The 18,477-nt window shown below is 43.8% G+C and overlaps 1 protein-coding gene across 4 annotated transcripts in view; it reads right to left on the reverse strand.

Moving 5' to 3' along the window:
- Window positions 1-18,477, reverse strand: part of LOC127933215 (homeobox protein Meis2-like) — a 57,657-nt gene that overhangs the window by 17,533 nt on the left and 21,647 nt on the right. For 3 of the 4 annotated variants that reach the window (XM_052530025.1, XM_052530022.1, XM_052530023.1), the window contains exons 8-9: window positions 17,681-17,826; window positions 1,393-1,469 (exon numbers count right to left, since the gene is read on the reverse strand). In XM_052530025.1, coding sequence (XP_052385985.1) covers window positions 1,393-1,469; window positions 17,681-17,826 — 223 coding nt within the window. The remainder of the gene's footprint in view (window positions 1-1,392; window positions 1,470-17,680; window positions 17,827-18,477) is intronic. The other variant, XM_052530024.1, reaches the window with a different exon arrangement.

Genomic DNA, 18,477 nt, shown 5'->3' on the forward strand with positions numbered 1-18,477 from the left:
TTGACACGTTACACAGAGCGCCCTTGTGCCTCCTCCAGGTCTGATTGTGCCCCCGAACAAAGACCTGATTGAGGACGTCCATGCAAATCTCGTCCTGCCCGTCTCTCTCCCCTCTGCTCTATATCAAAGCAGGATCCACACAATGACCATCACAGGAGGACTCCGGGGCCATTCTGGCCCATCAACAGGAACGTCAGGAGGATCTGAGAGCTGAGCGAACGCTACCACAAATACAGCCTAACCTCGGACAATCGGATAGATAGATAGATAGATAGATAGATAGATAGATAGATAGATAGATAGATAGATAGATAGATAGATAGATAGATAGACTCAAGTCTTTCAGTATCTGGAATCTAAAACTGAGTGTTGATCTCGTCTCACTCACTCGTTCTCTCTCTGTGTATCTTCAGGGTTTTCTGGGTTATTTCAGCATTAATCAGCATGAAACAGGCAAAGCAGCTCAATTTTCTGCTGCTGTAGGTGTGTGACGGCATGAAAGCTTGGTAACCGCTGTAATTGAAACACCATCCACACCGCCGGGCGCGTGAAAGGCAGATAACGGCATTCCTGTGGCCAATTTAAGTACCTGGCCAGATCCGGCAGACAAATCACGCTCATTCTCTGGGTGTGTTGCTCATTGTGAGCCGGCACCAGAATGAGGTGTAGGGGGAAAATGAATCACAAAAGCAAAGAAATCAATTGACCCTGGGGTGGTGCGCGGGCCTGCGGGCCGATAAAGCCGAGAGCCGTGCCTGTACCCGACAGATAGAGCGCAGCGTAAATGAGTTCGCTTTGATAAATACATTAAGGGAAGCCATGAATAAAAGGCAGGGACTTCTCATTTGTAAATAGAAGCTCCACTACACAGAATTAGACTGATAAAATAACGCTCTGTATAATTAAGTTTGTGTAAGGCTGAAAATCCGTGCAAATACCTTCCCGGTGTTTTGAAAAGAAGCTGTCAGCTCAATTAATCTGAACATCGGCCGCAGAATGTAGCGAAGGAAATTAAGCCTGCGATAAAAAAAGAGCCTGGCCGAGTATTTTGATAAATAATTCCTGTATCATTTCTTTGGCTCTGTGATCATTTTATTTAATCCACCACCTCCAGTTATGAGCTAAGCCATCTACAAAGATGCTGGCGGCCAGAGCGCCGCGGCTCTAATCCGGCGGGGAGCAGATCGGGGACGGGGAGGTGTTTTCTCTTGGGGAGGACGTGTGCTACTGTCCTCTTCCTCTTAATGCATCAAAAGGAACACGAACGTGGGTCGAACGGCAAAGAGCCACGGCGATAATGCGCTCGCATGCTGCACCATGTTGAGTCCATGCACACATGATTCTCGATGGTTAACTCTGCTGGCAATAGAGATGAACAGTGACTTGACTCACCAGTTGTTTACTTGTAAGATGGTGAGGCCTGTGTCTTGAGCGAGCTGCTTCTTCTGTTCTTCTGAAGGATACGGGTGCTGCAAGAGAACACAAGAGAACACGCTCCATCAGGATCATGGGAAAGTGCACTGCCCCTCATCTGCATACAGTAAACATTATGCAAATGACTCACAGCCAAACAACTAGTAGCAACAATGACAAACCCTGGAGAGGGCGGTGTGGGCAAACTGGCCACGATGCTGCTCTGCCGCTCTTTATTACACATCACTCAGTTTGTTGTTAGGATGACCACAAGATGAAAAATGACATTTTAGGCTTGTCTACCTCATCAGTATCACAATAACTGAGATCAATAACGCAATAATATCAAAGAAGACAAGAAGATGAACATGAACTCCAGCTCAACTGCCAACTGCCATTCAGTTTTAACCGTCGTTAAACATTTCATATTTCATCATAACTGTTTAACAAAAGACATGCCATGAAAACAACCTTTTTTTTTAATTATGCTAGTATTTTAAATAAAAAATGCAGACTTTAAGATTTTAAGGCTTCAATAAATTCACCAATGTGATGAGACTAGACACAATGTATGGCAAAGATATTAGGCGTGTGATTAAGAGTGAATGTGTGTGCATTAAAAAAAATGCTACTAGACCTTTTTTGGTAACGCTAACCTAACCTGCAAATAATGCTGAAAAAATACTGTAGTGACTGAAATCTGACTTGTAGTGTCAAAGTTACTTGTTAGACTCAACAGAATGTCTGAAGTGTAATTTCACTTTAAATCCTTTAATTTAAATACCCAATAAATATGGTTATTTAGAGCAAAAATGGTTCTCTTCCCCCAATGTTGAAGTCCTGGCGCTGGCGATGAAGGGAAGTGCTCTATATATGCAGTGGTTGTGAATCCAGCAAAGCACGTTTCAGGTGTTCTGCTGATCTTTAGTTGAGAGATCACTCTTGTAATGAGCTGACGGCTTGAATCCACTGTGCTAAATTAGGGAGATGTGATGAGTGCAGTGCAGGGATGAGCCGGTCTGACAGGAGTGTGTCCACACAGCTTGCGTTTGTTGCATCTTTTGCAATATGTCTGCAGAAAAGGCAAGTGTCTCTGCCTAGTTACAATGTTAAAGTGCTGCTGCTTCTGCTGCTTGTGGGATGCAAACAACAGTATGATTTGAGATCAGCCAGGTGAGGGATGCAGATGAATTCGGCATTGGACCAACTAACCGAAGCATCCTGCATGCTAAACACAGATCCGTACAGCACCGATGTACATTCTCCAGTCAGATTAAACACATCGCTCGGAGCGGAAAGATGGAAAACATCCTGCTTTCCTCGACGGTTAGAGAAATGACTTCAGTTCGTCCCTTGTGTCGCTGCTGAATGCAGGCCAAGCGCTAAAGCAAGATGTTTCTGCAAAGGTCTCTTATTGCCAGGAGTCGCACCTGCAAACACAATCCCCGCGCGGGATGCAATGATACAATTTGTGTCACTGTTGATCTGCCAAATGTGACATGATAGAAATGGCAGGATTGAATTTGTGCCGAGCGTGTCTCGAGCATGACAAACAATAGTGATCCACACTGACAGATGTCTTTAAGAGGCAGATTAAGAAGCAAACAAACCTCACGCTCAAACACACACACACACACACACACACGAGGATAAACCAGGCTGTCTGCAGTAGGTGGCACATCTATCTTCTAGTAGGTCAATCTTACAAATTGTATAAGTCACCAGGAACAAAACCACAAAATAAACTCGACTGACATGCAGCTGAATTTTGACCCGAATGCTTACGTTGAGAAACAAATGGCCGAGGTTTAATTAAAGAGCGGGAGGAGGGAACTCTTCAGGAATGTGTCCAGTTAATCAGAAAACAATTGTAAGACTGAACAAGAGACGCATGAGTCAGATTTCTACTTGTGCACACTAGAGCTTTTAATATGCTAAAATCATTAACAAAGAAATATGATAATGGGCGCATAGAAATACATTTTTTGATTGCTAAGTGCTGACATATGCTTGGCAACACAAGATCTGTTTTTCTGTGCACACAGACAGAAGCAGATTCTCTCTGACTGGAGTCCTGCACTGAACACACACTGAATTCAGTCTTACATTGTGAACGCATCCTGATGCAGGTCATCATGTGCTATCAGCCAAGCTAAATCATCTGGTATATATATATATATATATATATATGTATGTATGTATATGTATATACATACAATGATTTCAACAAACCAGAGACATATTTCAAGCAGTGAGATGACATTATATCTTTTCGCTCTCGCCAGGAAATAAACAGAAAGTGCTTAAAACCCTTCAGACCCAGCTTAAGATATCCTGACCACAGACACACAATATACAACAGATCCGGTTTCATTGAGCTCTGCTCCACAAATCACTGTAAATACAACAATGGTGCGTGATTTCCCAAGCACATATCAGGATTTATCAAAAGTAAACTTGGTGGTGGCAGGTGTGTTAAACTTGGTGCTAGAACACAGTTGGAAATGTGCACATGGATTATGCAGGTCATGCAGAGAGAAATTATGTAGGTTATGCATAAGATGAAACCTATGCAAATTATTGCAGGTGAGGCCCCTGATCCTTACCAGTTCAACTGCACCTCTGTCTCTCTCAGTATATTTCTACAGACTGTGTTGAGCAGCCAATCTTCACAATCTGTAATTACAGCTGTGCAACCAGAGCAACACACATATGAGTGACATCACAGGTCGAGTCTAGCACTGTAAAATAAAGCATCAAATGACAAAACAAGTGAAACCTGAACAGAGAACTACCTTGATATGAATTATTAATTTTGTCCAGTGGTGTGCATGACACGCTAACAGCATGATGAAGAATAAACTTAGCATGAGAAATCAGAGAAAGATTGAAAGTGTTTCTGTCGCTTTAAACTCAATCAATAGAGTGAATTACTAAGAGCTGGAGCAATATCCTGAGAAACGGACAGACCACAGAATGTGAAGAGGTGCAGTCTATAAATTATTAGACAGAGAAATGAGCAGCGTGTTTTATTGCAGATGCCAGCGCTAGCCTGCGATCGAATCAACTGTTAATTACGCTACAGTCTGTTAATGGCACCGGCTTTTTGCTGCTCGCGCCATTCTGAGCGCACACACACGGTCGAGGAAGGAGTCCTCTGGGATGTGTCAGTACATCATACAGTCCACAGCAAGTGCATGTGGGCCGATTTTATTTCCCAGAGTGCATGTGTGTGCATGTGTGTTTGCACTCTATTGGCTAAATTACAGGGTGTGATGTGCTCTTCACCGCAACTCAGTGTAACATCGAGCCTGAACCCCCAGTGCCCCCAAACACACATCAACCCCCCTTCTCTCACACACACACACTCCCCAGCGGAGTGGCTGACCGTGTGCTTGATGAATGACTTCATCAGTACGAGGCCAGACTGCAATGAATTAAAGAGTCCTGCAGCCTAATGAAACCCAGCACATCCCCCGACTGAACTACTGAACACCGCAGCCTGATTCACATGCTATAGGCCAGATAAGAGTTTGTGCACAGGAGTGGTGTGTTGAAAACAGTAGTCTGAATGTGTATCAGTGCATGCTTTTTAGGCAATTGCAATCCACAATCCACTGTGCAGCGGATCGTTTACTGTTGACTTTACATTGCAGAAAAACAGCATGCAACGGTTTTAAATGTATAAAGCTACACATGCTAGATGCTAACCTGCTAGCACAAACAGCCCGTGGCAGGCACCACTCTACTGTCATTCGATACACTTTTTTGTTTTAGAGGTTTGAGGAACTTAAATGAATTAAATTAATTCTCAATACTCCATTGTATCTTACCAACAATTTCTATTATTCCCCTACTACTCCAGCTCAAATGTTTCTGTATGTTTAATCAAACTGAGCACAGCAAGATAACACAGACTCCTAATAAAATCAATCATTGTTCAGAATGACATTTAAATTGCTGCTACACAGAAATCTGCAGAAAGATTGGCGCATTTTTAGAGATGCAGTTAATAATGCATTTACATATGTGTGTTTCTGAAAAAATGATATTACAACCAAATAAAGGCTGCAGGTTGAGACTAATATAAATTTATATATTTAAGGCAAATTCATTAATAATTGTAAAATGGTGTTTTTGTTGTATTTGCAATAAGAAGGAAAAGACATATTCCTTTAGAAAGCTAACTTTGATTATGAAAAGACTCATTAAGTGTGCCAGCAGTGCAATGTTTGATTTCTGCTCAGCAGAACAGAAGCTAAAAGACTATTTTGTTTAAAAGATGGACAAAAGGAGCTTGCTTCTATGTACTCTAGCTTGTGTCTAAGGTTAAAAGTGTGAGTTTAGGTAACGTTTTGTGTGCGTTTGATTTTCTTCAGCACTACGCTGCATCCAGACAACAAGGAGGAAGCCGGCAAGAATGCATCTCGACTCGTTCACACGCGCACACATGCACACACAAAAGAGTTTCAGTTTCAGTTTTATGAAATGCACCATCGCAAATACACCCCGCAATGCTTGATTGATGCATGCATGCCAGCACTCATTGTGTTTGTCTGCGTGCACACATATGAACAAACGCATCTTCGTGCAGCTCTGGGATCAAATTCAGTCGTGACTGCCATGCTGTTTTTTTTTTCTTTTTAACAGTTTCAATTTATGTGGCTTCAAAGGGGCACCTGGAGCCCAGCACGCCATGAAAAGCTATTGAGGAGAGCAGCTAGACTCCCTATCTTCATGTCTCTCTCTCTCTCTCTCTCTCTCTCTCTCTCTCCTATTCTTTCTCTCTCTGTGCCCCCACAACAATTTCTGGCTGGGCTGGGCTCGGAGCCGCTGGACTGCTGCCAGCCCCCCTGTTTGCTCTACACCAATAATTTATGTTCACTGAAGATGGTGCAAGGTTCTAGAGCGACTCTAGCTATCAATTTGCCTGCCAAGCAAACTGTTGCCCCGCAAAAAAACATGGATTGGCAAGGCCAGGCAGAGGGGGATGCTGGGAGGGGTGTGAGGAGGAGGTGGGCACCCCCGTGAGGTTGGCCTGGAACGCAGTTGCTGAGGGTAAACAAGCATTAGCACTAAAAATCAATCACTCCCATTCTCAAGGCCGTCAGAGAGAGCCGAGCAAGGGAACAAACACACACCCACTGCAGAGAAAGATAGACACACAGTCCAATACACACGAAACAAAATGCACACAGAGAGATACAAACAATTAGAGAAAGTTCTGCTCTTTAGTGGCTGTTGTTATCTTTAACTGCTCCAGCAACTGACGTGCTCTCTCAGTTATAATGCTTGCATTCAGCTTGTGAAGAACATTGGACAAAAATACAACAGCTAAATGGAGCTAACAGCATTGAATGTAGGTCATGTGCCTCTTAAGATGAAACTCTGGCACAAATGGATATGTGCTGAAGTTCACTACTTGGTTTTTGTTGATCATTCAAATCACTAACCCTGACTAAAGCCCCTTTCACAATGTTGGTCCCGGAAAATTGCCAGAACATTTCCGGGTTGCCTTCTGTGTGAACGCAAAAATCAGTTTGCTCCTCACAATCCGTGCTGAAGCTGAGATCTTTCACCAGTTTAAGTGAAAGTTAACCTGCCTAGCGTTTTCGACTCCTGACGTCCTGATGTCGTGTGTCATTACGGGGCCATTACAGGTTGTGTGTGAACGTATTCTGGGAAATCACTGGCCGCGTGAATAAACCAAAATCTAACGATCCGGGAACAATCACTGGGACACATTACCCGTGTATTATCCAGAATCTCTGTGTGAAAGGGGCTTAGGGCATTAATAGTGATGCCTACATACCCCTAATAAGAGTGAGTGTGAAAGGTGTAAAGCAGTGGGGATTTGTGTAGACCTTGTGACTTGGACACACAGACACACAAAAAACTTGTCTATGTGTGTGTGTGTGTCTGGATGTGGCCCACAGCCATAGTGATGAGGCTAGTTAATCATCAGATCAGGTTCATGGCTTCTCTTACAGACGCGGCCAGCCGGCTCTTTCAAGGGGAGGAACCTGATCGTCATGTCCTTGTGTAGGGAAAGGGGAACAGAAGATAGACTGAATCTCTTCTCATCCTCTTAACCCTCTGGCTTTAGGGTGTACATTTGAAACACAACAGTCCTAGAATCCCTCTTTCCACCTAATCAGGCAAACCTTTCTGGGGCAAGAGTTTAGCTTCATTTTTACAGCAGCTTACATCATCAACTGGCTAATTTTTACTGCATGTGAATGCAAGAATATTCCCTGTGATGCCTTAACAGCGTAACAAATAATTTCAGACTGGAAGTAGTGGAAGGGAAAGATTCTTGACAGTTGACACTACTGGCTGTCATAAAGTCACGTGACCACTCATGCTCAGAGGCAAATTGGCAAATCAAGTAGATAAACATGACCTGAGTTCACACTGTAAAATGAAAGCCTGTGAAATGAAGCAAACAAGGTCTGCTGGCCTTAGAACAGATTCACACACACACACAAAAAAGATATCTGGCCTAACAAGAATTCTCTCTTGTCCCTGGCTTTACTGGTCTGTAATGACTTGATTAGTCTACATGGCACCCATGAGCAACAGAGCCGAGACCTCACAGGTCAAGTTCATTAGGCCACTGGGCTACTACCTATGGCTCACTGCTGTCCAGACCCCACCTTCCCACAGGGCAAGACTTACTTATGCTATTCTTTAATATATTTTGCCTGCATGAGAGAGAGAAAAGGATGCTTATTGTTTGTGTTGTGCATGGACTGGGCTGGAGAATAGAGATATTGTCCAAAAGGCCACTGGGCAGCCAATGAACAAAAGGGTCGTTCTCCTTGCAGGCAACAAAGCAGTTCAGCAACCCCTCAATATGCCAGCCAAACCCTTTTAATGCGAGCAGGTCTTGGCAGCACGTAGTATTGTAAAGCTCCTTTTGTGCTGGCATTTGAGACTGAAGAAAAGGCAATAGTACAGGCTAATCTAATATATACATAACACATTTAATTTAGCTTAGCAAGCTTTTAAAAGCAGTTAACCTATTTCTCCTTATTGACGAGAAGGGTTGTTTACTCGTGGTGTGTCTATGGCTTGGTCTGGGAGCAGCAATGAATGGCATTCAAGCATCTTTTACCAGAAGTCGCAAAAAAAAAAAAAAAAATTCCAGAGCTCTAAATGTCATGTTTCATTTGTTACATTAGAAAATTCAAGTTGTCAAATCTGCTTTAGAGTCAAAACTCACCGTAGAGGAAACCTCGATGTTTAGCCATTAGCTTGGAATGTGGAGCAACCAAGCAGCCGGCAAACAGCTGCAGGGGCAATTTCCTGTAGGTTAATGATGCTAAAAATGTAGAAGTCAAGCATGGCGCCCATTTCGCTGGCTCTCCAAGAGGACTAAACAAAGTATCAGCATAGAGAGGCCGTCATAGAGGGTTTCTGTAAACTCAGCCTCACTAAAATGATCAAGCCAACCGAAGCAGGACAGAATAATCAGAAAGATCTCTCACGGTCATGATCACAAAATCCTTACGAGACAGCTGACAGAGCCAAAGCAGACTTCAAATCATACCTGTTGTACTTAATGCTTTCGTCATTTATGACCTTTCAGAAATACTTTTCCTTACACAGGGCTTTGTTGCCGTTGAAAGAAAATCAAGACCTCCCGTCAGCGCTGCACACTCAGTCAGAAGATTGCTATGAGCCCTGGGGACTCTCCACTCTTGATGTTTTAGTCTAAGGGATGTATGAAGAGTTTTAATGGCTCTAAGAGCAGGAGAGCTAAGGAACAGAGCAAAGGGCCTCTTTTAGGTACATTCCAGCTGCCTGTGCTCTCCCCATAGTGCTCCTCTGCTCAATCCTGCCCTGAAGCCTGCTGACCTCTGACCTGACTGACCGGCTTGGCTGTAGGCTTCTCGTTTGTTACTGACTTTATCCACTGACAAAGCAAGCAGGAAACTGGCAGCTACCCAACAATCCCATGAGAGGATGACCAACAGCTTGCTCAGCTTACCATTTATTAGTGGATGGGGGTCAACAGGCAGCACAAATAAGAAAGGTAGCCTGCCTTCTTGCTTTTTAGCTAACAGTTCCCTACCTAATGAAACTTCATAGGCTGAAGGAACCTTTGAAACCTTGAATATCAAAGCAGATTAACAACTGTTATTTATTCATTCACTTCATTTATAGAGCACTTTTAAGCTACACCTGCAGACCAAAGTGCTGATCAAACCCCAAAAGGAACGATTCATGGCAGGTTTGAGATTCCCTATCACTGTGCCTTTGAGCAGCTTGACTCCACATTTCTCTGGGTGGACTGTCCCTGTAATAGATGTACTGTAGGTCCACTAAAACAGCAAATAAAAAAGTTCTGTCTCTGTCTTTCTTCTTTCTGCACTTTGCATGGTGCATACTGAGTCATCAAAGGGAGCTACAGTAATCCAAACACCGTCGTTACTCTGAGAGTTTACGTGCTGCCCTAGAGGGAGAGATAAAAAGGGATTGTCAGGATCCACTTACAGCTTTTTGGACTGATCCAGGCCACAATCAAGAACTGTGAGCTGAAACGCAGCAGAGTGCTGCTGGTGCATAGGACTCCAGCAGGACGGAAGAGCAAAGGGAGGTCATTAACCTCTTCAACTAAAATGCACTCAGATGGCTCCCTGCTCTGGAGGCTGATGACAAGCGTCTGTGTTCTTTTCAACAACTTGTTGAGCCGTCTCCACCCCCACCACCTGCCCCCACCTCTGAAACCAACACCAGCCATCCCCATCTCAGGAATGTAACCCAAGACTCGCTCCTCTCCAATCACTTTGCAGAGAAGTCTGCTTGAGGTGTAAGACAGCTCTTGTTGTGTTCTTTCCATTGTGTATATTCTCTCTTAACTCTTCCTTTTTTCCCTTTCTTGATCCTTTGCCTTAATGCTGCACTATAATTCTTGATCCAATGCAGAGATCAGCACAGTACAGTCAATTTTGACTGACGGGAATCGAGCGGCATGCCTCTTAAATGGTAAAAGTGCTTAAGTAATGGCTATGCCATTGAGGGTTGGGCTCTGTAGAGGAAGATCCAGTGCAGTGGTCATTACCACATACTAAAACCAAATGAAGCCAAGAGCATTCAAAATAAGGCACTGCAGGGCAGGAAAAACTGTTTTCTATCATTGTTTTCTTTCAATGTGGTTCCTCACCTTTAACTCCAGAGTTTAGACTCTCGGGAAGGTCTGGGCCATAAGGCTGTCTGCTGATTCACGTAATGTCTCAGGAAGTTATTTTCCTAAAAGAAACCACCCCCACCCCCAACTGTTTCAGGAGGGCTATGAAAGAGAAGAACAGAATGCAGATGCACAGGGCTGGTTTGTTTTTTTGCAAATAGAAGGCATACCATAAACAAAATTTGTCCAAAGACCTATAACAAACTATTAAACTGGCTTTTGAACGGGCTTTTTAGTTCACCCTTTCATGTTCTTCCACATTTCGATTACTGTCATTGGTTACGAAATTCAATGCAGCAATTGAGGTCTCATTGTAAAGTTAGGAAAACTCACAACAAAATTGTTAACATCTGCAGAGTTCCCTCCATGTGTCAGGGGCTTGTCTTTGCTTAAGCTAATTTTTCTAGTTGCCACAGCTTGTTTCAAAGGTATATTCCACATTTGTTTACTTAATTCTACTCAAACCATGCCTTAAAGAGATTCCTCGCTGTTAGAGTCCAGATAACGTAAAATGATGCGTGAAGTCTTGCCTTCCTTTCCTCCATAGGCTTCATTACTTTTTAATATGTGTGCAGGAAGAGGGAAAATGGCGTGGAGATAATCAATGGTACAGAGGCAGTAGCCCATTAATCTCCCCGCGGATTCCGTTCTAATATGCACACTTGCTTGGGCAAACATGGGCTCTTCTGTGGTGCACGTGTCTGCCTGGATGGGCTACTTAATGAGAAAGCCTGCCTTTGCTTCCCTTTTGGTAAATTTTGCTGAATGAAAAATTAACTGTCTGATGTTTGCCATGCCAAGGAGCGTTAACATTTTATTGAATTCAGGTGGGAGTTGTACCTTCCCCATGCAAGTGAGACAAACAATGAGAGCAGAAGGCAGGAAATGGTGTGAGCACAAGAGCAGGTCCCTATGGAGATTTTATCAAAGATTCCCAATACAAACATCAGCACAGCTGACCGGGAGAGGCACACGAAAGCCCAACAAAAAGAGAGGTGACCTGCAGCACTGAACCGGGACAGAGGAAGAAGATAAGCATGGCACAGAGACAGAAAGAGAGCCTCTTGTGTGGAGGTGTAGATATAGAGGAGGATGTATACAATGACCACCAGTTGGTCATCCAGTTGCACTGAAACCAGAGCTTACTGCTGGACTCATGAGCTCTCCTCTCAATGCGCAAAGAGCCACCTGTGGACAGAATTAGCCACTGTGACTGTCTCCAAAGGTAACCCGAAATACACCTGCTGGGACACGCTCATTACTGCTCTTAAATCATGTGGATGTGTCCTCAGATGGAAGGAAGAGGGAGGACGAGAGAGAAACAGAGCAAAGTAATATGGAGGAGAAGGTGGGCGGCCTGGCAGCCATAGACATAAGGACAAATAGCAGTGATTGTACGACATAAGCCAGGGTGAGGTTTGATACATTTTCTATGTCAGAGGGTTGCTGGTGGGTGAAGCCAGACAAAAAGCATGGCTAAGAGGATTGCGAGGCAGGGATAGTGCATGCCGGAGCCCCAAGGTGGCAGAGAATTTTGCCTGTATGGAAATGTATGATTCACCCCTACCCACCCCCCACCTCCCCAGCAGTGAGCACCGCTGCCGTGAACACGCTATACTTCATTTGCTGGCGATTATGCGGGTTGCTGGCCCTCTAAGCCTCTTTGAACTTGTAATTGCCGCTGGTTTTAAATAATGAACATTAAGGGAGATTCAGAAGAGTGTGTGTAATTGCAGGTTTTCCCTGCTTTTCTTCTGCACCCCAGTTGAAGAGGGAGAGGAGGAGGAGAAAGGAGGAGGAGGTTCTGCTTGCTGAAATCCGTTATGTCTCGCCAAGTCTCTTTATCTAAATCGCTGTAGATTTGAGCAGGGATTGCCGTGCCCCGGGGACATTAAAAACTACTCCGATCCTATCAATATTCACATGCTTTCTAATCTGGATCCAAAGCGCTCCAGTTTGATTAGGATATCTGTCTTTCTTTTATTTATCTCAGCCTTCTTTCTTTGGCATTTTGTGGATATTTTTGATACTGCTCCCCAGTTTAAGTCATCATGAAAAACTCTCTTATTAGCTTGAACTGAACAGTGAGGATCAGATATAGGCACCACAGTGTGGCGGCCCAGGCGATGGAAGGCCTCAGTTTGCAAACGTCTTGGGAGCCTGAACAGAAACCACAGCAAATTGGTGCATTTTGTTTGTTGCCTTTGATGCACCATTCAAGATATGAAATGATATTTTGCAGCCACAGCGCTCGGTCTTCATTAGGAAATAGAAAGGAGGTGCAGACAGTTCTCAGAGGGAGGCCCATGAGGAGAAGTGCTGGAAAAACAAAACAGAATAAAAACAGCAGCAGAGAATGGGCGGGAAGATCACAGAGCAGAAATAGAGCTCTGGGATTCAGAGGAGCGCCAGTCGCCTGACAAACTAAACAGAGAAACAAAGTCTGGTTTTGATTTTTGCTCAACACACGACCATCCTTAGTTTTACATAGTTTTCTTCTTCTACATCTGAGTTGTTTCTTCGACCGCTCCCCTAGTTCACCCTCAGACATACTCAGCATAAGTAGGTGAATGCATACATTGATTTCACACAAACACAATTTATTAGTTATAGCTTTTCTGGAAAGGTGCTACAGCAGCTTCTGCTATCACAGGTTTCCTCTTTTACATCAACAACTAATGGAGGAAGAGCAACAGTTTGAAGAGAATTAGGCTGAGCAAGTTAGTTAAACTTTCCATGAATTTATAACAGCTTCCTGAATGACAACATGTCTTGACCGAATGATTGCAATCTTCTGGATATGCATTGGCACCTTGGCTTGTGTACTTGTCTGTGTGGAGGTCAGTTTAATCTGTCCAGTGAGATCTAGAGTTACTAAACTGAAGTTCTTGTTCTCCTCACTGTTTATGAGTATCTTCAGGTCAGAGTAGATCCATTCCCCTCACACACACACACTCGCATAGAACAGCATGTTCCAGCCTGTTCAAGCCATCTTTATTAATACTGACTCAGTCTAAGTATGTAGGAACATTCCTAGTGTCAGCAAGGTCATCGCTCAACTGAAATATTCTGCTCTGTCTCTGAGGTTCAGAGAGACTCGTTTATCTCTAAAGAGCATCGGAACATGATAAACATGCCATAACTTACACATCATACAGGACGATGCTCAAAGACAAGATAAAGGAACAACAACTGCCTTCAGGTTAAAAATGTTATTACAAACTGCCGTATTTAAGCATAAGTCAGCTGCAACAGTTTAAAACATGGACACAGTGACCTGAAAGTAAATCTCATTAAAGGAAGTGCCTAAAACCAAAGAATAATCAAATGCACTTTTTGTTGTTGTTGTTGTTGCTATTGCTGCCTAAATGGCACCTTTAATAGCTGAAGCATATTAGTGTATGCTGCAGATCTACATTCATTTAATTCTGTAACCTGCAAGAAAGAAAGAGTCACTGGATGTGGACATCTGACCATTCATCCTCTCTGATTCAGAGGTTTTGACAAACATCCACTTCCAGCAGTGTGCAGTTTACAGTGACATAATTGATTTCTAGATTTACAACTCAGTTCGACAAGAAGGAATCAACGGAACAAATGGCAGACAGCAGTCAGACTTTTCTGCAGGGTCACTATCCAGTACACAGCTTCACCAGAACATCTGTTGTGTTCTCAGCATTGCCACAAGGGGTGTGAAAGCACACATTCGTGTAGAATGCCTTCTTCTGTGGCCAGCTTTCACTTTCAGATATGGTATGAATATTGCTGATAAGCACTGTTAATGTTAGCAAACATGTTATAATGTTAATAGTTAGTTACTTGATCAGTAACACATCAGTGTTAACGATTCACTGAACAGAACTGTTTTAGGCTGCTCTGGTGACAGAAGGCAAACAAGCCCATGATAGATTAGTGTTGCCCCACTGCAGCCCCCCGGAGCATCACAAAACTACCTTGCTGGGCCTTAGATGAAACTGCTGCTTTAAGAATGCCCCGCATTACAGCACACAGTGAGGGAGGAATTCTCTCCTGAGAAAACCCAGAGTTTACGTGCGGTGGGGGTGAAGAGAACCTACAGTACAGACCACATTTCATGTGTGTGTGTGTGTGTGTGCGAGTGTGTGTGTGTGCGCGAGTGTGTGTACGAGTGTGTGTGAGTGTGTGTGTGAGAGAGAGAGGTGGTGGTGGGGAATTTGAGTATCTTTAAATGTGCATTTTGTGTTTGGCCATTGTTTGAAACTGTTGTCAGATGTTCTGCAGTGGAAATGAACACTGACGTGAATCACGACATGCAAACAGCTGCAGTCAGAGCAGATCAGCCCAAATGTTTAGTCTGAGATGAGCCTCAAGAACGGGTCTGTTTGTTTTACTGTGTGACTCTACAGGCTGATCACTGGCTGATCCTGCTTATTTGCTTACACAAGTATCTGATGAGGATTTTACCTCCTGAATCAAAGGCGGCAGATGAACTTGTGACACTAGCTGCTATTTCTCTGTTTAAGGATGTTTCCATCAGCTGCCTGTATTTCACTGATTCACTAAAGTCAACAAGACAGCCGTCATTATTAAATAATTTAATAGTGTTATTCTGTAGAAAACATCATGTAATAACTTTCTCCAGCACTGAAATTACTCTACAGCTGACATAAAAGTCATTTATTTATTTATTTTTGTTATTGGGTAAATATTACATTATAGCTAATATCACATCTCACTTTTCATGACCCGATCAAACCCAGGTGGATAAAAAGGATATAGATCGTGTGGATTTATGGATTAGCCCTGCTCTAAATTGTTTTCCAATAAATATTCAGCTGTCCCCAGACAGCCCTACCCCAAACTCATGCCACTGGTCGAGTCGCCTTTCAGGCCGTCCTCCTCAAACGACCCTATTTATTTTCATAGCTTTTTGAAGGTTTACCGAAGTGAAAGGACAGCATAATCCTGGAGTGCTATCTTTGTTTCTGAGTGCTTCCTGTTTTCATTGCAAGCTGACCCTTGTCTTAGCAGGAGACACGCTGAGGGCGCCAACCGACTAATTGAGAGGATTCAAAGTTTGTCTCCATTAAACTGTTGTGTGACCCTGTAGTGGTGTCAGTACAAACCACACTTCACCGCTACCCTGCATCTCTCTCTCTCTGAGCCGTGGAGAAGGTCTTTCTCTTTCTTGCTCATTAAATATGAAGCCTAATAGAGCAATACACCCCACAGTGAAGTTTATCTTTCCGATAACATAAGCCCTGTGCCGTATGGGAAAGCTTACAGCAGCCAGCTGGGATTTCCTCCCACTAATGGCACTGGAAGAGATCCAGAGAGCTCCAGGAGGAAGAGCACATCTCTGGGGCTTCGACTGCAGCACATTCTGACCCAAACTCTCGGGTTCTGTAGAAGCTCTTCAGTCAGGTGCTGAATGTGTCACATGCATCTCCTGTGGGTCCATCCTCTGTGGAATTGGCCATTGGCTCAGAGAGACTTCATCCCTATAAGGGAGAGTGTTGCTTGGAAAAGGAGGCCATCGATTTTAGCCCACAATTGTAACTGTTAGCCGGCTTGTTTTTTGTGAGCATGGGGGATGGAAATGGGGGGGGGAGGGAAGGGGTTACGTCCTTTTGAGCCCCTCAGAATAGGTGACAATGGCTCAATGTTGAGAACATATGTAAAGGGACCCCCACCGCTCATGGAAGAGCAGCTCCGCTTTGGCCCTGCGGTGGAGAAAATACAACCTCGCCGCTTTTCTTTTGCCCCTCCAATGAATGGTTGAATGGAGAGCTGCCGCTATGGGCCATTCAGGGCCAAAGTCCCCATGAATTCACTCACACACAAATGCATCCTGAACTGGAAAATACATTTGCTTAACAAATTAAAATAAAAGGCCTGAGGTGTGTGGCACGGCAGTATAAAGGATTGCGCGGGGGCCGCGGTCGGTACTTCGGGATAATTCAATTAAGTCTGTTTGGTCAGAAAAGGATGGGAAAAATAGAAAGGTGGGTTAAAAAGGATGGATTATTGCTCGATCTTATAAAAAGACTTTGAAATGAGAGAATCATCTAAAAGGACGACAGAAGCTTCTGCATTCTCACTACTGAAAATTCTCCTTATGTTTCCATGTCGTTAAAACAAATCTCAAAGAACAGGAGTGCATCTCTTGTGAATGTGGTGAATGGGGATCTCCCGAGCTGCCAGTGAAGAAGCCTAATGATCTTTGAAAAAAGCGCGAAATTCCTGCGTGATATGGAGCCGAGTGAAAGAAGCAAGAGGCATTTGTGTGTAAAAGTGGCGAGGTAGGTGGTGGGTTGACGCCTCCTTCGCTGCTTTACACACAAGCTGAGCGCACCGAGCAGTCCTGGGAGCGTGAAGGGGACGACAGATGAAAAGAGTGCAAGAATAAAGCAGAGAAGAGCGAGGTGTCTTTGTCTGTCTTTCAAATTGGGCTGCGGTGGAGTCATTCTGATGATGATGAGAGTTAGAAGCGCATGGCAGAGAGTATCCCACAACACTTTCTAATGGGTTTACAGCCCTTCTTATTAGCTGTAATTAAGGAGTGTTATTGTTTTGGCTTGGGTAAGATCACCGGGTCCAGACTCTGGGCTGTTTCATGGTTTACAGGGCTCGTCCTTTACACACACAGTCCTAACACAGCAGCCATTCTCAGTTTTTCATTCATGTGCTCAGGGACAGCAGCACCTCCCTCAGAAACCCGACCCTTCCTGTCCTGATCGATATATCCTGAGAAGAGGATGATGTCCTGACATCAGAGAGGCCGATGGAACATGACCCCGCATGCCACCTCTCCAAACCCACACACACGGCGCTCTCCCATGGCACAACAGCCAGCGTTTGGACCGGCAGAGACTTACACTGAACCCTACAAATGTGCCTTGGGAAGAACTGATAAAAAAACTGCATTATCAGATCTAGTTTGGTCAATCACTGCCACTGTGATTCAGCTGTGTATAGGCAATGCAAGTGTGAAAGTGTGTTAATTCTGGTGTGTTAGAGTTCAGTGTGAGATCTCATCACATTTACCCGATCATAGAATGAAAGAGCACATAAAGAGCAAAAATAAAGGCTTACTGTGAGATGCTGGAAGAGCCATGCCCGCATGATGTTGGTGGCTACTTTGGGGAAAATGCCCCGTTTCTTCTGTCGCTTTTTGTCCTTGTCTGGATCATCATCGTCACCCGTGCCAGGAGAGGCCACGCTGTTGTCTAACCCATCTCCTGGATGAAAGGAGAGCTTTTTAGGAATGTGGCACACAATTTTACACATTAACATTACACAAACTTAAGACAAAGACACCCTTACGCCTAATCCTTATTTAGCTTGACGTCATGCAGGAATATTGAGGACTGGTGCAAAGACAAAAGCTCCAATGTGATAATGTGATAAACACAGATGCACGACCCTGCAGCCCCTCCCCTTCCTGCACCTCATTTGCATATCACGAACATACCTGACACTCCTTGTGAATGTGTGAGGGCAGGTCGGGTCTCTTCATAACCTACTTCCCAGACTTACTTTCTTTCTCCTCTGCCATTAATTGTGTATTAGTAAAAATGATTTACTTTTAAAAGTCAGTTATTTTTTCTTGGCCTTGGGCAAAAATGCCTTGAAAGCCTTCCTTCAGGGCATCTAAATTATGTATCTGAAAAACTCCTGCACTACGCTGCCATATTCTACAAATTTACACTTGCGCGTCTCTCTGTTTTTGGGGAGACATCAATCACATGCACCTATATAAGCAATAATCACACATTAATGTTTCAACTAATCATTTTAAAAAGGAGGAAAGAGAGCAGATGCAATGGGTGGTGTAATCAAATGTAAAATACATGAAGAATACAAGGACAGTTAAAAACCTTTCCTTCCCC

Source organism: Carassius gibelio, chromosome A17 (genome assembly GCF_023724105.1).
Source record: "Carassius gibelio isolate Cgi1373 ecotype wild population from Czech Republic chromosome A17, carGib1.2-hapl.c, whole genome shotgun sequence".
NCBI lineage: Eukaryota > Metazoa > Chordata > Actinopteri > Cypriniformes > Cyprinidae > Carassius > Carassius gibelio.